The sequence below is a fragment of the Peromyscus leucopus genome, chromosome 2 (assembly GCF_004664715.2).
Source record: "Peromyscus leucopus breed LL Stock chromosome 2, UCI_PerLeu_2.1, whole genome shotgun sequence".
Taxonomy (NCBI): domain Eukaryota; kingdom Metazoa; phylum Chordata; class Mammalia; order Rodentia; family Cricetidae; genus Peromyscus; species Peromyscus leucopus.
This window is the reverse complement of record NC_051064.1, coordinates 55268094-55288677: the sequence shown is the minus strand read 5'-3', so window position 1 is coordinate 55288677 and position 20584 is coordinate 55268094. Positions and strand designations below refer to the sequence as shown.

Below are 20584 nucleotides of genomic sequence, written 5' to 3'. Positions count from 1 at the left end.
CACCTAAGAAGTCCAACAAACTTAAAGTAGTATTAAAACAAAAATCCTCAGAAGAGGAGAAACACATATCTGTTGCTGCCCTGAGTTAAGAGGAGAGAGTTCAAAGGGGCCTGAGGGACCTGGAGAGGGGCGATGGAATTACTGTGTCATTTCTGGTGGCTCTATGTTGTCAAACATATAGAGCTAGACACTAAAAAGGGTGAATTTCAACTATTTAACTACATGCAAACTATACTTCATTTAATGAGGGAGGAGCAATGAAGAGCTCCAAAATAGAACTTTGGTTTTCTTAACTTCTCTTTCATTAATATTCCGATAATCTCTATTAATGTCTTCAGTGGCATAAAGATTCAACAAATTTACAAGCACAGACTTGATTTCCTCTTAGACTAGATGTGTTTATAATTAAGACATGCATTCTGCGTTAAGTAGTAATAAAACTACCTACCTGTGGTGTCTGGGGAGCTGATAAATTATCCTCACACAGTTCATAGTCTATTAATCCAGCCACACAGCTATCGTCACTTGTGGTCATATCTTCCAGGCTCAGATTCTTTGACTATTAATTTAAAAAGTAAAAGAAGTTAGCAAAAACAACACCACGATTCAAATTTGACAACAGCACATAGCAGGCCTGGGGAGACACCCTGGGAGCAGGAACAAGAGACCAGCTAGATGTTAGACGGAATATAATTTACTTACCTTCTCAGTACTCCACAGTGACAGGAGACACCTCATTTGCAAGTTTACAAATAAAGCCCCAACCAAGCAGAAGCTGGGAAGGACGTAACTCCTGACAGACCGTGTAACAGGAGCTAGCACGGTGGCTCAGCAGGTAAAGCACCTGCCCTGCAGTCCTGGCCATCTGAGTTTGAGCCCTAGAAACTCTCCACACAGTTGTCCTCTGACCTCTAAACTCATGCCAGGGCATGTATACCCACCCCTACATATATATTATATAATCTCAATCAAAATCTTATTTTTTTATTTTTATTTTATGTGTATGCATCTTTTGTCTGCATGTATGTTCATTCACCACATACATGCATCATGCCTACAGAGGCCAAGAGGGTGTCAGATCCCCTGAAACTGCAGTTACAGACAGTTGTGAGGCACCATGAGGTGCTGGGAATCAAACCTGGTTCCTCTGGAAGAGAAGCCAGTGCTCTTAACCACTGAACCATCTCTCCAGCCCCACAAATAAGTAAATTTTAAAAGCACAGTATGGCTCATTTTTTCTACCAGGAATAAATTAGCTTTACAAAAGATCGTTCACAAACAGGACACTTGGGGTCTATGCCAACATTACCACCAGATTCCTTATTTTCCTTCATCCTTGCCCTATACAAACTAAGTGTATGCTAGACATAGCCTAAAGGTTGAGACTATGGAGCACTACTCACCGTCTTGTTAACCTGACCAGGCACGTTTACTTGAATTTCTAATACCTACATCCCTATGCCCAAACTTACAGCTAGTGCAGTTCAAGTCCAAATCTCCTCATATCTACGTTACTCAAACAGGCAACCTTGCCCTCTCTGCCTACTGTGAGAGTTCTCCAGGGTTGCCAATTACTATCAATGAGAACTCACTGCATAGAGTGCCAGGCTGAAAAATACTGATGTTAAGTTTGGCCTAGTGGGGGAAAGTTCAGTGTTGTATATAGATGGCTGTGATGACGCTGCCTACAGTAGGCAATAACCATACACACAGCATCTTTGACTGAACAATTCTATATACATTTTTTTCTAATTTTACATTTATGTATTTCAGTGTGTGTGTGTGTGTATATGCTCAAACATGCAGGTCAGAGGACAGCTTATGGGAACCAGTTCTCTCCTGCTGTGTGGGACCTGGCTATCAAACTCAGGTGTCAAGTTTGCCAAATGCCTTTACCCACTGAGACATCTCCAGCATACCACTGGATACATTTTTCAAAATCACTGTTTTGCTTCTCTCTTGTTCAGAAGGCAACGGTTCCCCATGACCTACTACACAGTCAACCACTGTGACCCAGCATTTCAAAGTTCTCCAGAGTTTAGCTCTTCCCTATCAAAGAAGTCTGCCCACTGTCATCAGGACAAACGGAGCACAATTTGGTACCTGAGCTCTGCTAATTACATCTATTTTGCCCCAATCACTATGCTCCCTCTTTTCCATGTTTCTAAACTCAAACGCAACTGCTGGCCCAGTCTGGATCTCCCAATGGTGGCCACTCCTGTTTTCTAGAGTCCCCACAGCAGCCCCTTAACCTGGAACCCACTGCCTGAGGTGTAGAGTCCCTGTGGCCCTGTGCATGTATACTTTGTCTCAGCAGGACTACTCCAAGAGCAAGTACCATACTCAATAGATCTGCTCCCCAAACCCATGGCTCCTGAACACTGTTGGTGACTGTGTGGGCTCTGGTGATTCCTCAGTCAGACTTCATTATTTTCTCACTGGGAGCACCATCAATTGATTGCTAAGTCAGAATTACTTATTTTCTTAAAAACAAAACCCCAGAAAAAGAGGCCATCCTATCAGGGGAAAATGGGCTCAAAGAAACTATATGGCCTATTCAAGGTTCACTGATTTGCATAAACACCAGAAAAGAATCCAAAATTTGATTCTATTTATTTTCTGGTCATTAAAAAATGTTATCGCTGGGCAGTGGTGGTGCACGCCTTTAATCCCAGCACTAGGGAGGCAGAGGCAGGCGGATCTCTGTGAGTTTGAGGCCAGCTTGGTCTGTAGAGCGAGATCCAGGAAAGGCGCGCAAAGCTATACAGAGAAACCCTGTCTCGAAAAACCAAAAAAAAAAAAAAAGTCACCTGCTATAAAAATTGGTTCACTAGTATGACTATCCAAATAATTCAAATAATGAAATGATTAGGTAAATATTCACTATGCAGTAGAATAAATATCTTCTCAGATCTTCCCACCTGGATACTTTATAGATCAAGGAAGCCATCCACTGAGACCACACCAACTCAGATACAAGAAAAGCCAATGGCTCAGGAGAATGTCCCAGGTATCTTAACTGAGGTGAGTAAATTGAAATATTTAGCTAAAGTAACTACTCTAACTGTAGAGGTAAATAATACCTTTCTGCAATTACCCTGATCAAAAGCAAAGCCCATATTGTAATGCCTTCTTGGACTAAAATGAACCTGATGGTTAAAAGGGTTTGACCAAATCAGCAAGAAAAGTAACAGGTTGATTCACTAAGCATACACACAAAAGACATATTAACTAGCCTAACAAAACCCTCCAAACCTAGACAGAATACCAGCCTGGGAATGAGAATACCTCACTTCACAGACTTCACATGGTGGTCAACTGCACCGATACTCTAGTACTGAGTTTGGTCAAAAGATCAAGAAGGGAGAAAAGATGGGAAATATTCATAAGGTCTAGCAAGACCCTAACATCCACTTAGACCTACAGCTCATGACAGACAGGCAATAAAAAGCAGGCTGTAAGGGAGTTAAAGGAAGCTGGAGATGGATGATTCAGCTAGAGATCAAGAAAGCAGTGGTCTTAACTTATTTAAAAACAGTTTGAGATCTAAAAGAAAAAAGAATAGCCTAATTCAGGTCCATTGGGTTATATTAAATCTATAAAGAGGATCAACTATGGCTCTCTGAGGATAACAAAGCAACATTTTCTTTCTGATTTTTTTCATTCTATGATCAAACCTAGGGCCTCAGGCACGCATACTAAATGAACACTCTACCACTGAGCAACAGCTGCAACCCTAAGGGATGTCTTCCTAATATTGGAGTCATTAAACTGCAATCTGAATTAAGGTGAGGGAAGATTATATTACAAAATCCTACACCCATCTAACAAAGTATTCAGACACTTGTGTTTGCTTGTTTTACAGGGTCTCACTTTACAGCCACAGGATGGGGTGAATTAATATACATAACCCTTGCTGGCTACGGACAGTAATTCTTCTGCTTCAGTCTACCAAGAGGAGACAGTTAAATTTTAAGCAATGGGGGCAGGAGTGGGAACAAATGCAGAGATAGTGGGTAAAGCTTAGTGGGTAAGCTTAGTGGGTAAAGGTGCTTACCATAAAGCCTGAAGACCTAAATTCAATCCCCAGAGAGTCAGTTGGCATACACAGACACACAGACTGAGACACACACACACACACACACACACACACACACACACACACACACAAAATAAGCTTCAACTATGAAAGACAGAATCAAATGAAAATAAATGTGAGCATCTAGGAGGAATGAGATGTTGCTTGCATCTCTATAAATGTTCACAACAGGAGAAACAGAAAAAGAATCACAACTTGCTTAAAAACAACTCGCATGGAACGAATTTACATGGCACAAGCTATAGTAACTGCAGAAACCTAAATCAAAACAGTAACATAAACATGAAAGTATTTATATTAAAATACATCATATGAGATGTATCATGTATTCACAGGCCTGACCCCCTTTACAGACCCTGTATGTACAAGGGCAAGCAGAGACAGGAAAGACACATTACAGATGAACTAAATCTAGAGCTTGAGAGGTGGCTCAGTGGATAACACACTAGCTGCTGTTGTAGAGGACCTGGGTTCAACTCCCAGCACCCACATGGTGGTTCACAACTGTCTGCATCTCCAGTTCTAGTGGATCTGACACCCTCTCTGGCTTCCTCTAGCACTATGTGCGTGTGCACATACATGCACACACACCACTCATACACATAAAAAATAGTAAATCTTCTTTTACAAGATTAACTATATCATCTAAAGCTAGTAGGTTTATAAGTAAATCCTGTATTTCCTTTTAATCTGTCTATTCCTATAATAATCAGGATGTGCTTTTATGGAGAAAAAAGAAGGGCAGAGGAAATGCTTTTTGTTTGCGAATTTTTTGTTGTTCTTCAAGACAGGATTTTTCTGTGTAGCTCTGGCTGTTCTGGAACTTGCTCTGTAGTCTAGGCTGGCCTTGAACTCACAGAGATCTACCTGCCTCTGCCTCCCAAAGTTCTGGGATTAAAGGCATGTGCCACTGCCAGGCTAGAGGAAGTGTTTTCAAAATGCTATATTAGGGCTGGAGAGATGGCTCAGAGGTTAAGAGCACTGCTTGTTCTTTCAAAGGTCCTGAGTTCAATTCCCAGCAACCACATGGTGGCTTACAACCATCTATAATGAGATCTGGTGCCCTCTTCTGGCCTGCAGGGATATGTGCAGGCAGAACACTGTATACATAATAAATAAATCTTAAAAAAAAAAAAAGTCATTTAAAAAATAAATAAATAAATAAAAAACAAAATGCTATATTAACTTCAAACTTTTTTTGAGTCAAGTTCAGAACTCCCATTTTTCTCTTCAAGAATGTTTAAATCAATTGGAAAAAGCTCAGTGGTAGAGTGCTTGCCTCAAATGTACAAGGCCCTGGGTTCAATCCTGAGGCTGCAGAAGAAACAGAAGTTTTCTTGCATACGGCTGATAGTCATGCCAGTTGCTCATGAACAAGGCAGCCAGCAAGAGGAGTGGGTATTCACACGAGGGTTCTAGAACTTACCTTTGGAGTGGGGCTGGAGGTTCCACAGGAGAAAGAGGGAAGCTGTAAGCGAGCTGGCTTTCCTCGAGACTTCTTGGCCAGAAGCAGAAGGTAGGTGGCTGTGAGGTGATCATACTGCCACTGAAGGAAAAGATCAGCAGTTAAGACACTGCAGTGTGTGAGGAAATGCTATTCTAGTTAAATGGCTCTTTCAATCCAATAGGCATTCAGAATTTTAAGTCAATAGCTTTGCAGAGACAAGGTATTTAACAAACCCCCATACCTAAAACTGCCCTGTGCAAAAAGAACTTCTAAACACCTTGAAGCTATTGTTATCAATTTCCTATTCCTAAGTTAATTTCCTTTGTAGTTCTAAATGTTTTATCTTCAGGTACTCTCCATAGAATTCTTAGTTATGGAAAAAAGAATTTTTGATCTATAATAACATCTTTCCTACATAGATCTTCCATCTCCTCCTCTGGTAATTTTTAAACAAATCATTCCAAATTTACATCATAATGCGTTTATAAGTAATATTCACAACTAAATAGGGGTAATATTCTGAATATTTAATTATTATCATGATACAAGCAGTCAGAACAGAGACCAAGAGGTGGCCAAGAAGACGCTGGGGACCCTGCCACATCAACTGTTAACTATGAGATGAAGAGCTGAGGAAGTAGTTCAATTAGTCTAGCATGTGCAACCCTCAAACCCCAGCACCACAAAATAAAAGTAGACAAGATGTAGGGGAAGTGGTACCCAGGGTATCTGGGACAGGTAACAGCAAAGCAGTCAGAACAGTGGTTATTTACTAAGCTTTATATACATATTTTAACATCTTAATAATAGTCATACTGATCGGTTATAAGCCAAGGAGCCAAACCACACAGAGCTAAAGAAAGAAAGAAAGACACAAAAACAGAAGAGTAAGAAAGATTCCGCATTCTCGTATTTCCTTTTTGTTGTTTTAGAACTATATCATTCTTAAGATCAATTTATTTAAGTTCATCATTCTGCTTCTCCCACAAATTCTAATATTCTTACCTCTCAACATTCACGGTACATCAGCTAACCTATCCTCCCTTCTCCTAGAGACACTCCCAGATATTGGCATTCCGTGTGCCACCTGCCTGTCTAGCAACTTCTCCTCCATGCTACAATGTACCCTCACTTTCCTAGATCCAAGCCTTCTTCTTTCTTGATTGACACTCTGGTGGTAGAAATCATCCTCCAGTAACTTTCTGAGGCTTGACAGGAGGTAAATGTTTTAAAGCCCCACATGTCTGATATATGACAGCATTCTAGCCTTATGCTTGACTCTGGTTTGGTCAAGTAGAGAGTTACAGACCAGCAGTAATTTTCATAGTTTGGAAGACACTATTCCTCTTGATTCTGGTACAGCTATATTTAAAAGAGCTCCCCAACTCCTAGGCTGTTAGTTTTTGTCTCTCCCAATGAGCCCCTCTTCCCAACAAATCTCCTCTTTCATGCTCCTTTGGTGTGACCCACTGAGGTTAATGAGAGCTGCTTGCAAGAACATGGAGAGAGATTCTTACTGGAGAGTGGACAACTTATCACTAAAGAAAATGGCCCCTTCCCCCGGAAACCTAGCTGCCAACAGTCCATCCACGATGAATCCTGACAGGCCCAATCTTGTTCCTGTCTGCAGCTGCCGTGTCGTGTCCGGAAGACATCTTTCTGCAGCACATCTCTCCTCCCTCTGGCTCACACATTCTTTCTGCCCATTCTTCCAAGATGTTCCCAGAACTTTGGAGATGGTGATGGCTCACTTGGGGTCAAGCATTCCACCATCACTTACACTTAGCATTTTGGCCAGTTATAGGTTTCTGCATTAATTGCCTCCTAGGTAATAAAAAGCTTTTCTGAAGCCAAGTGCAGCACTAATCTTAGATGGTGACCAGGAGCTGGCTTTTGTTCATTTTTGAAACAGGGTCTCAGAATGCAGCACAGGCTTGTCTCACCTTCCCAAGTACTGGAATTACAGGTGTGAGCTACCATGCCTGGTTGGTTTTTGAGATGGTCTCACACTGTAGTAGCAATCTTCCTGCCTCAGCCCTCAGAGGACTGGGATTATAGGTGTGAACCACCAGGCCTGGCATTAAATTTCAAATTTGTCCTGTTCAAGGCTAAGGAGCTGTCACTTTCTGTAAACATACTCCAGAGCCACTGCATGCAGCACCCTTTACATCTCACTGCAAAGCAGAAAAGCTCTGTTTCAAAACTAAGTGTTTAAGGTTTCTACCCTGGACGATGGAAAACAGAAAACAAATACGAAGCACAAGTGACTAAAGACGTAGTGTTGAACCAGGAGCAAGAGGGGGTATGGGACTCACTTGCCATACCAGACAGGACTCAAGAGCTGTGAATGCCTGTCTCTAGAAAAAGATCACATGTTTAGCCTAGATATCAGGGACCTAAAAAAGCAAAAATGATCCAATATCAGAAATCCTGCCAATGATTTCATAGCATCCATTTCACATGCTGATGAACAGCATGATGCTCCAGGACTGTTTTTAGGGAAGAAAACTGTGGTATGACCTGGGCAGTAGTAGATGCCTGCAATCCCAGCACTGGGAAGGCAGAAGTTGGAAAACTGAGAAAGCTAACCTGGATTACATACAGTGCTCCAGGCTAAGGCCAGCCTGAGGCACACAGCATACAGAAAAACTGTGTCAGTCTGTCAGTCAGACAGTCAGACCAGACAGACAGACTGAGACAGTGTGGGGCATGTTACCTGAGGCTTACTACCTGGGCTACTACATCTAAACCCCTGCCTGAAAACAAAACTTTTATTCTTGTTTAGTTCTAGTGCTAGAAATAGAACCCGGAGCTTCAAACACACTTGGCAAGTACTCTACCACTGGCTAGACACCCAGCTCTTGAAAAAAGATGTGTAAGTATGTTGTCTTCTTGTTTACAGCAGAACTAGAACTCTGTTTGAAAACTTTAAAACTGAAAGTCAGAACTACTAATTCTCTATGGATTCATTTGCTCTGATTCTCAATTGTTTATTCATTACATTTCTCCAATCAATGTCCAAAGTGCAGAGTTCACATTTAAAGAGGACATCCAGGATTGGTAGAGAGCTCAGTGGGTAAAGGCACTTGTCATCAAGTCTGACAACCTGAGTTCAATCCTTGGAACCCAATGGTATAAAAAGAAAACCAACTCCTTCAAGCTGTCCTCTGAGCTCTACACACTTACATGGTGAGTATGTGCTCAACACACACACACACACACACACTAAGCAAATAAATAAATGTAGATACTGTTGTAAGAGACCCAGAAGACATAAGCAAAGAAATGCATCATACATGAATATACAGTCAGTGCCTCACTTAAATTCATGATGGTCCCACAGGTCTTATAAACATTCTATGACTGTCAATGTACGAACAAAATAAAAGGACAATGAACAAAAGCTACCACCCTTAAGTTCATGCTGTACCAAATCTTACCAATGAAAAGTTCTTACCGATAAAATTAAATCCTCCATTGTTTGCCTGTTGTTACGGTGATGTACGGAAAGCTCTGTTATGCAATCATCATCAAGGTGAATCAACTATAAAACACAATTTCATAAACTGTTACGTTTACAAATATATTCTTCTGAAACTTAAAAATCAACATAATCACTTCAAAAAAATCCAACAGCAACATGTGGAAAGAACATGAATTTATCAAACTTTTGGGTACACATCAATATGCATGATTTTTTTTTTCTTTTTGCAGTGCTCAGACTGGAACCCAGTCTCACATTAGACAGATGCTCTCCTGCTGAGCTACATTCTCAGCCCACTAGTCCTCATTTGTCCACAAGCAATCAGAGGCCAACAACATTTCAAGAAGATGAGTTCTTTCCTACCCCATCACCTGACTGACTGTTACAGTGTTTCCACGCTGTAAAGGGGTCACATTCCTCCTGCATGTCTACTCCAAGCCTGTCAGGCATTTCCTTCAAAGAGCAGCCATGTTTAGAAATCAGCATTGACACAATGGTCAATGGGTGGCTCTGACCTGTGTCATGTTTAGGTCTGCACCATCCCAGGAGGCCTTGTGACAGTGTGACAGATGCAACACAACCACCTTCACACAGAAGGTATAGCACACCATGGTGCTGAAACACTGAAACTCTCTCTGCTTCAACTCCAATTTGCTTAAGGACAGCAATGACAAGTCCTCAGACCCTGCATGGTGGACCTCACTAAGAACAAAATGACAGGAATGGCCTTGTCTGAGCTGGAAAACACTCAGAAGACGGAATGTGAAGAGAATCACAAGGAACATGATTTCCAAAGGAAGACCTCTTTGCAACAGCTCCAAGAAATAATGTCTTCCTTTCTGCTTCAAGTCCCCCTCTGTAGGGAAGTTGGAACAGCCGGGGTGCTCAGCCTCACCCTGTCACCTATGTCTGTCCCCATGGGATCTCCAGCCACCGAGTCTGTGCAGCCTGACAGCTCACAGGCTTTGAGATTAGACACATCTTGGTTTTAATTGTGACATCACTTTATAACCATGTGACCTTGAGTGTGCCACTACACCTTGTTTTGTATCTGTAAGAGAGAGATGGTACCTGCCATGCCACATATGTAACACATGGGAACATTCAAGTATAGCATCTAAACAAGGCCCCCAAAATGGTTAACTATTTTTATTAATATACACAATCCTATTTCCTCTTTAACTTGATTAACTTTTCAGAAACTTAAATAAACCTGTTACAGGCCATTTTCCCCTCTAAATGATACAGCAGTATCAGATACAGCAGTATCATGACCCACCCTCATGCAGAACATCACATGAGTGTAACAGTGAGCTCAAGAGAAACTTATGCCACCATCATGGATGGAGAGAAACAGAAAAGATGACCTTTCTGTGATCCATTGCTTCTGTTCCTTAAAAACTAGATGCTGAATCCTAATGGCCAACGTGATAGGAGGTGGGGATTTTGCAAAGTGATAAGATATGAGTAGGATCTGTCCTCCTGAACAAAATTAAGCCTCAAAGGCATTCATCCTTCAGTCCTTCCACTATGGAAGGATGATACAATGTGAAGGAAACAACCACCCAATTTATGGTATTCTGTTCTTGGAGGTCGAACACACTGAAGAAATCAAGACAAACTTGCACTATTGGCTGGACAAGCACAAACTCAAAGGTTATTTAGAGAAAAAAAAAAAAGTACAAATTCCTCATTTAGGATGATCTCAACCTCAAAAGCCCAAACACTTCAACACCCAGTTGGATATCTTTTTATTAATATCATAGCTCAAATAAGAGATTTATGGAGTTCTTTCCAGATTCTAGCTATCCCCTAAACAGGAAACACTTCTCAGCCAGGTATGGTGCCACATGTAATTCTAACACACTGGAGGTTAAGACAAGAAGATCAGCGAGGTGATGGTGGTGCACACCTTTAGTCCCAGCACTCTGGAGGCAGAGGCCAGAGCATCTCTGCATTTGAGATCAGCCTGGTCTATGGAACAGCCAGAGCTACACAGAAAAACCCTGTCTCAAAAAAGCACAAAAAGCAAGCAAAAAACCAAAGACAGGAGGATCAAGAATTCAAGGCCAGACTGGGCTATGTAGCAAATTCAAAGCCAGCATAGGCTATATAGAAGACCCTATTTTTATTTTATATTTTAAATATTTATTTTAACTTTATACGTATATGTGTGCCTGAATGTATACATGTGTACCACCTGTGTCCTGGAGCCCAAAGACGTCAGATCCTTTGGAACTGGAGTTAAAGATGGTTTTGAGTCACTATATGGGTGCTGGGAACTGAACCCAGTCCTCTACAGAAGCAGTAAGTGCTCTTAACTGCTAAGCTATCTCTCCAGCTTTGAGAGAGCCTATTTTTAAAAGAAAAAGAAAGAAAAAGAAGGGGAAAAAACAACAAAAAACAACCAGGCCTGGCATGACGGCATAGTAAGTAAAGGCTCCTGCCACCAAGCTCAATGGCCTGGAATGATTGTAGGGCCCCACACGGTAGAAGGAATGTCAACTTCTCTGGCCTTGTCTCTGTCTGTCTGTCTGTCTCTCTCTCACACACACACATATACACACACACAAATAAATGAAAATGAAAAAAAAAAAAAATTCACGCAAACCTTTTTTAAAAGCAAAGACAGGCAGCCTGCCTCTCCACACCTCCCAACCCTGCAAACCTACCATGTTATGCAGAAGAGAAGCGGGCAGAAGGAGGTACTGTGCTTTCTCATGGACTCCTAAACTGGAATAAAAAGGATGGGGTGACAGGGTCTGAGAAGGACTCTCATTTTAAACTGAGTCTTCCAAAGGGACTCGGATGGTGCTCTGAACTCTCAGCTTAAGGACAAAAATGCATGTCCAAAAGTAGCCAATTATTTCGGATTATCCGTGCCTGCTACATTTCCTGTTCACTAGGGCAGAAAATGGAACTGAATATGACTTCTATTTGATACAATACTTGGGTACTAGAGCTGTGCATGAAAATAGCATGAGGAGATCATGCGTAGAATTATTACAGCATCTTATGCCTTAAATATCCAAGTAAATCAGAATTATTTTTATAGTTCATTCTTGATAACACACACTACTGAAAGAAAAAAGCAAATATTTCAAAAAGCGACAACAATCTTTATATCTCTTCTATTTACAACTCATTTTTACCCTGCAACAGCACTGTAAGGAGGCAGAGCAGATGAGTAAGCTGATGGGTAAAGGTCCTCTAGAACGACAGAACACTAAGTAAAATGTCCAGATTATGGGTGATGAAATGAAGATTGAGAAAAGTCAGCTATCTGCCCCCAAAACTGGCATTTTTGATTCCTGGCCCAGACTTTTCTACCACGCCATGATGCTCCTTATCTATGATTCTATGAAAAAAAGGGAAGGTTTGCCACAAAGGTTGCAGACAGGCAGGATACAGACCCGGGTTTAATCCAGTTGACCTCCCAGGTCCTCTCCATGCTGCAGCCCTCCTGCTTGATTCAAATTCTGGTTTTCTACTCTACACATACTCGCCACTCGACTGTGGACAAGTTACTTCATGATAATGTACATCCTAGCTCCATCTGCAAAATAGGGAAATAACAGGCTCTGCTTCAGAGAGCTAGTCAAAGCCTGAATGAGTTAGCAAAGCCTATGGAATAATACTTGACCTAAAAGTACTATCCAAAGAGTTCTACCCATATCATTCCGCAGTAAAATATAAAACCTGAATCTTATAATAGCATGCTAGTGTAGTGCTCAACAAATACTAGCAATTTTTAAAGATTTATTTGTATTGTTGTGTGTATGTGTCTAGGTGCCTGAGCAGGTCAGGTGTTAGATCCCCTGGAGCTGTAGTTACAGAATGTTGTGAGCCACCACCTGCTACAGGTGCTGGGATGCAAACTTGGGTCCTTTGCATGAATAGTAAATATGTGCTCTTAACCTCTGAGCCATAGTTTTATTTGTTTTTTAAGACAGGGTCTCACATTGTAGCTATGGCTGGCCTAGAACTCATTAGGTGGCCCAGACTGGCCTCAAATTCATGTCAGTCTTCCTGCTTTGGTTTCCCAAGATCTAGCATGTGCCACCACATCCAGATCAGCAGTTATTTGTTTTCCTTTTTTTTTTTTTTTTTTTTTTTCCGAGACAGGGTTTCTTTGTGTAGCTTTGCGCCTTTCCTGGAACTCACTTTGTAGCCCAGGCTGGCCTCAAACTCACAGAGATCTGCCTGCCTCTGCTTCCTGAGTGCTGGGATTAAAGGTGTGTGCCACCACCACCTGGCTTGTTTTCCTTTCTTTTTTCCAAGACACAGTCTCACTATGTTTCCAAAATCGACCTCAAATTTGTCATCCTCCTGCCCAGACACCAAAGGAGTTTGGGTTATAGATGTATGCTACCACAGCTGACTAGCAATTATATTAAGATGTAAGTAAAACTGTATGCCCTGGGAACACTCAAAACTAGTTTTTACTTTATACTATGCCCCAAATTAGAAAAAACAAAACAAAAAAAAAAACAAAAAACAAAAAAAAACAAAGAACAGAAAACAAACACACAAAACCTCTGATGTTTAAATCAGAGACTGTCCTCAGGAACACAGTTAGGAGGCTCTGAAGTTCCAAGCCAGCCTTGACTACATAGTAAGCCTGAGCTAGGCTACATGAGACTATGTCTCAAAATCAAACAAGCTATGAGAGAGACTTACTTGATTTTGGTAACTTTTCTAACATGAGCAGTAGTGTATTCTATCATATTAGAATCATGGCTCAAAAGACATGCAAAGCCTTCTACACATGGAGAAATGATGACCCCCAATGGTTAAACACAGGCATTTGCATCCCCCAATCTCCACCTCACAAAGGACACATCAGTTTCCCTGTTTCTTCTGCTGAACTGCTCAGACACACTCATGGTCTCTCAGCATTGGTAATCTCTAGATAAGCTGCATTTACTCAATAGATAGCCACTACATCATGGAGGCCTGGAAGAATATGGATAAGAGATAGAGTAAGAGTTAACAATCAAAGCAGAATCAGGAAGAGTTTTAGTTAGGTCTGTATGGCCTGAACAGTGGGGAGAAGAGTAGATGCTTGAAGCAAAAGTCTACTTTTCTAAGGCTAGCTAGCTAGTGGGAAGAGTAATTATATTCACTGATGTGATTATTCAAAAAGCAAATGCCCCATTTGTCTACATGTGACATGTCTTAGACACCCCCCCTCCCCAAGCTATTCCAATCCATGTGCATATCATACACCACAGCAGAAGTGGAGAAAAGTCTCAATTATCTGCAAAGGTTACAAAAATACTCCTCCATTTTCTAGCTACATATATGGTGAGTCTGTGTGTGTGTGTGTGTGTGTGTGTGTGTGTGTGTGTGTGTGTGTGTGTAAACTATGTATATGAGATATGTACCTGTATATACATTATATGTGCCTGTGAGGACTCAAGAGGGTAGGTATATTAAACCAATTGTTAAAGTGTGATCTGCAGTCTGCTGAGGGCCCCCAGGTACAAAACTACTTCTACAATACTATTTCCCACATTTCACAGTGCTGACATCTGAACTGAAAGCACAAAGCAAGGGGTGAAACCGGTGCTTCCATGGAAATCCAACTGTCCAGGACAGGGTGTTGTCAGGTACTCATAATCCCCCATATAAGCCAGTTGCTCTTAAGTCCTTGAAGAAGCACGGGAAAGAATTCTATTACATGTCAACACAGAACATGTGTGTTTTTAGTGTAAGATGGAAGTGTCAGGGGCAAAGCCATTGCTGTCTGGAGTAAGGAACCTATGTGACTAGAGTAAATCTACAATTAGCCATTTTAGTCATAGAATACCACTTCCTACTGGCTATTCAGACTGGGATATTTTGGAAATACTTTGTCAAAGCCAAACAAAGTGAATTAACTAATGGTATTTGTTATAAACAATGCAATTTTATCTTTCAAGCAAAAATTAAGAATTGTTAAAAAAAAAAAAAAAAAAACTAGTGACTGTCACACAAGCTTGACAGCTTTCCAACACTAAAAATGTCTTTTCCGATGAGGTCAGTAGTGACTTTAGGAAATGTGTTTTTTTTTTTTTTTTTTTTTTTTAATGCTGTGTTGGAAAATGTGTCAGCACTGGAAAATCTGCACCACTCAGCGCCGCACAAGTATTTTCCACATGACCAATACAGAATAGTACATGGAAAAAAGAGCCCATGAACAGACTAATGACTTTTATGAGAGAGTCCTAAGTGCTCAATGACTTCATATTCCACCTGCAACTAATCTTTAAGAAATTACCAAACTGAGGGCTAGAGAAAGATAGTCCTCAGTACTCTTGCTCAGGATCAAGGTTCGGTTCCCAGCAGCCACATGGTGGCTCACAACCACCTGCAACTCCAATTCCAAGAGATCCCATGTTCCCTTCTGTCCTCCTTGGTCACATGGTGTACATACATACATATGTACACATAAGCAAGCACCCATACACATAAACTAATTTTTTTTTTAAATGACCATACTTTAAGGAATTATCAGAAACTATCAGAAAGGGCTATTAAATATTCCCCATGTTCCCTCTCTGTCTGGGTGAGGTTACATTTTCTAAATGGAGGAACAGGAAGACTATACAGGTGTCTGCTATTATGCCAGACCTCACAGAAACTTGTAAAGACATCAATATGCCACTTTTTTGTCAAATTTATTTTTCAATGTTTTTTTCTTCACAAAAATATTTACTCATGATATGTAACAGATTTATTAATTGCTTTTTTCCTTTTGAGACAGTCTCAGTATATAGGCCAGGCTGTCCTCAAACTTGCAATCCTCCTAAACTCAACTTCTCAAGTGCTAGGATTGTAAGTATGTGTCACTACACTCAACTCCTACTGTTACTTTTTTATGAATGAATGAATGAATGAATGAATGAATATATATATATATATATATAGAGAGAGAGAGAGAGGGTACAAAAAAAACCTCTCAAACTCAGATGTCTAGAAACTGATGTGATTTTGTCACTATACTGGGAAGCAGAACTGGTTGAACTTATTTCTACAGATGAATAAATAGGTTTAAGCAAAGTTAAATAACTCCTTCAAGACTCCCAGAGCACTGTTCACAATCCTGACTGCATGTGGAAAACAGCCGGGAGCTTTTAAAAGCACTCATTAATATTGTGGGATGGAAAGCAGGGATTGCTGGTGGCAGTGGGCACTGAACTCCTGAACTTCTGCTCTCGTCTCCTACATACTGCAACTAGAGACATGTGGCACTCTTTCAGGCAGGCCCTGCTGTTTAAGGTTCTAGGTGATCCTCATGTGTAGTACAGGGTAAGCAACCACTCACTGGCTCAAAGACTGACAGGTAATATAGGACTGGGCTATTAAGTCTCCCAACAGTGATCCAGACAATAAACTTTCTTTCCTCTTTAGAGCATATTATCACAGGTTCTGAAGTCACACAAACTTCTGAAAACAAATACTGGGTTTCATTATACTTACAGGAGTCTTGCTTTGCCACTCAACTGGACAGTTGTAATCTTGCATGATCCAGGGATGGTTCAAGAGATTTTTCATAGAAATCCGTTTCTTTGGGTCCACCTAGTGGCCATTGAAGCACATTTCAAACAGAGACTACAACACCTTTCCTCCTGAGAACTCAAAATGCACCAGAACAGATGTAAACGTTATCATCACAAACAACGCTGTCAAAGACCTTAAAATGGCCTTGGAATGAATTCTTTTAAAAAGGCAATTGAGGCAAGAAAACTATAGCAACCAACACAGGCCTACATGATAAATGTTTAACAAACACGAACTTCATTGGTATGGACATTATTCATGAAGTTCAGTCAATCTATTGTATGATGTAATAGTCTTTTTGCTGGAAAACCTATTCATGGGAAATAGTCACCAGTTTAGTATTCAAGCAAGCGCAATGCCAGGCATTCACACTGAATATGCAATCTCTACTTCCGATTCACTCGCAATCACATAGAACAAGCTGAAAAGCACACCTTTCGTTTCCATTTGTGATGTTCAAATGTGAGGAGAGAAAAATTAATCAACAAAGATTAAGTTTTGGGGTCTAGAAGAAAGGCTGAGGCATTTTTCAATCTCACTATGGAGATTTGGTGGTCTGGCTCTACTTAATCAAGGTGGGTGAGCCTGAGGTACATTTTAAATTAAAGGTAAAGACGACTTAATCGATGGAAAACTGGAAGATATTCAGGGAACGTAATAAATAATTCACTATTTTCCAAGTGTTTCCAATTCATTGTATCCAAAGCACAGGACAGAGCAGTGAAATGGGCTCAGACCTACCCTTTCCATTCTATAGACCACAGCTTAGAAGACAGGCTTACTGACTGGTTAAGCGGGTGAGCACCTAGACTCCAGCACCGTTCACCATCATTCCACCAGAGTCATTCTCAAAGTGGTCCCAAACCACCAGCATCAACACCATTCAGGAGCCTTTTAGAAATGCAAATGCTTAGTCCTGCCTGAGATCTGTTATGTCAGGTAACTGAGATAGGGCCTAGTAAGCTGTGTTTTAACAGGCCCACCTGGCAATTCTGACACATGATTTGAAGAGCACACTAGATCACAGGGCCCATAGACCACACATCAGTCCATCCAAGCATCTGTTCAGTAGTTTATATGCCTAATGTGCAGGAGTAGAAACAAGAAAATGGAGAGGAGAGCCAGAGCTAGAGAAAACAGAATGATTATTAAACAAACCAATAAATAAATGAAGGTGTTAAAAAAAGCACATCATCAAAGACAGACGAGGTCTAAAGCAACTGTGTTTACAACATGATTAGCAGAGGTTCTCAGAAAGGGTATTTACAAGATACATGATGATTGGAATCTTTTTTAAGCTAATAGATAATGATAAATGCCGCAGCCCCATGGTTACATTAAAAGTTAAACCAAACAATTACTATGGGCTTCTATTATTTAAAAATAAACAACAAACTTTACCTGAAGCATCTGTTGGAGAAGCAGAATGCTACTGGGAGAGAGCCACTTAGGAACATCATATTTCCCTCTCTACAAAAAAGCAAAGAAAACACAGAAGACGACTTAGGTCCAACCTGCCTTGCTGATATTCTATGGTAGTTAGATGCTAGAATTTGTTTCTATAACTTTCAATACTTTACCAACTGCAAGATTCAGTCAACATTGTCAATAAGAACAACTCCCAGTTCTTGCCAGAAAACAAAAAAAATCCAGTAAATTAAAGACTATCATCATCTCTAAATTATTCACCTGTCAGAAAAGGACTACAGTACTGAGAATATAATTACAATTAACAGTGAAATATATAAATATACCCACAGGCTTAGGAATCCATACTATTACAGGAAGAGCAAAGAGAATACTACACTCATTTTGGACTGCCAAAGCAAACTGAAGTTGATCATCTTAGAGCAATTATCAGCTCACACAGTGAAGCAACAGCAAAACATATTTGATAGCAGGACATGTAGTTAAAAACAGGCCACAAAGGACAGGGGATGAACTCAGTGGTAGAGTGTCTGCCTAGCAAGTGTAAGGCCTTGAATTTGGTACCCAGCTCCAAAACAAAACAAAACAGGTCATTAACACACATGGTACACAGGGCAGAACTTTTAATCACTGAACAAACTGATAAATGTCAATTATTGTGTGAATATGTGCATGCGAATGCAGGCACATGTGTGACATGATGTGTGTGGAGATCAGAAAAGAACTCTGTGGAGATGGTTATCTCCTTCCACCTTTGCAATGGTTCTGGGGATTGAGCTGAGGCCATCAGGTCTGTGAGGCAAGTGCTTTTACCCATCTCACCAGCCCTCTAAAAGCATTTCCTAAGGCAAACATCTTTTGAGGGAACAGAAGAGACTAAGGAAAGAAATGCTTACAACCTTGGCTAACTGGCACATCATGGTCACTATATCATCAACCAAAGACAAAGCCAGGAGGTTGTTAAACCTTAATTCAGGTCAAAATACCTTTGGATAGAACCTGCCACAAACATCCTCTTTTCCAATTCTGGGGAAATGATACAATAATTTCTTGTAGCAGACATCAAATTTCTTAATGATGCTAAAATAACAAGATAATTATTTGAGAAAACCTAAATTAAGTTGAATGTATAATTCATAGCATACATAAAAATTAACTTCACCCAAATTAAATGCAAATACAAAATCTTAACAGTACTTAGAGAAATAAGGGGAAGTTGTTTTTAGAATTTTTTCCAGACACAACAGCAAAACCAAAAACTTTAAGACTATCACAACAAACAAACATTTAACATTTCTGAACAGCAAAACACTAACAAGATTAACAGCCATCGGGGAACAGACTTGCCTGCCTAGATGAAAGACTATGACATTTAATTACATTAAAAGGCCTGCAAGTCACTAAGCACCACATCGGCTCTTCCATGCCTCCCCGCCCAGTGAGTGGTGAAGCACTGACGACTGCCAGACTCGAACCTCTCTCTCTTCTGCCCACACCCACATTCAACCCATCAGCATCTGGGCTGTGCTCAAACACATCCGGGAACCTCATCTACACCATCACGAGCCTCTTGTGGCACATCCAGACTGCACCACTGCCCCTCAAGTCTAGTCTTCACTCACTACCACTTATATTCCCTAAAAATAGTGGGGCGAGTCACGTCACCTCACGACTCTAAGCTCCCCAGTGCCCCCCATCTCACTCAGGGTGGTCCGTTTCCTCATGTCCATCCCACTTCTTGCTGCCTCCCAAACTCATCTAATGTCTCATTCTTCCTCACCAAACGAGTCACTCATGAAAGCAGCCTGCCTCGGTCTCAGCACTCATGGTTCCCTGTCTGCCATGCCTGTGCTAGCTGCCAGCCGAGTGTGCGCTTCAGTGAGGATGCCCTGCCCTGCGACGTTCACCACAGCACTCCACCTGTCATTCCTACTCTACTGGCTTTACAGTCCTTATTACCACCATCGGTTTCTATTTTATTCCTCACTACATTCGAAAACAAGCTTCTTAATACAGAATTTGCCATTCTGTTGACCCAGAATAGTCTCTGGCCCTAGTGTGCATAAAGTGCTCAATTAATTTTTTTTTGACTAAAGAAGGAATTAGACAAAAAGCATACATTCTAAAAGAAAACAGGCAAAGAATATCGACAGGACATTTAAATAGCCAAGCATCAAATTATGTTCAACTAATTTAACAAAAAATTAATTTAAGGGCTGAGGATGTGGCTCAGTTGGAAGAATGACTGCCTAACATGTACAAGACCCTGGGTTCAATCCTCAGCACTGTGTAAAACCAGGTACAATGGCACTCACAATAGGTGGAATTTTCTGTCCCGACAGCCAGTTCCCAAATATCAACAAAGACTTATTATTAATCATAATGCTCAGTCACTAGCTTAGGCTTGTTACTAACTAGCTCTTACAACTTAGATTAACCCACATTTCTAATCTATGTTTTACCACATGGCTGGGTACCTTTCCTCAGTACTGCATGTTTATTTTGCTTCTCCCAGAGTCTCCTGGCAACTCTGCCCTCCTTCATCCCAGAACTCTCTTCCTGTCCTCAAGTCCCACATCTT

The 20584-nt window shown here is 40.9% G+C and overlaps 1 protein-coding gene across 4 annotated transcripts in view; it reads right to left on the bottom strand.

Moving 5' to 3' along the window:
• Positions 1-20584, bottom strand: part of Melk (maternal embryonic leucine zipper kinase) — a 67745-nt gene that overhangs the window by 13028 nt on the left and 34133 nt on the right. For all 4 annotated transcript variants that reach the window (XM_028894753.2, XM_037202568.1, XM_037202566.1 and 1 more), the window contains 5 exons: positions 17977-18045; positions 16495-16593; positions 9004-9090; positions 5526-5645; positions 449-559 (listed from right to left, as the gene is read on the bottom strand). In XM_028894753.2, coding sequence (XP_028750586.1) covers positions 449-559; positions 5526-5645; positions 9004-9090; positions 16495-16593; positions 17977-18045 — 486 coding nt within the window. The remainder of the gene's footprint in view (positions 1-448; positions 560-5525; positions 5646-9003; positions 9091-16494; positions 16594-17976; positions 18046-20584) is intronic.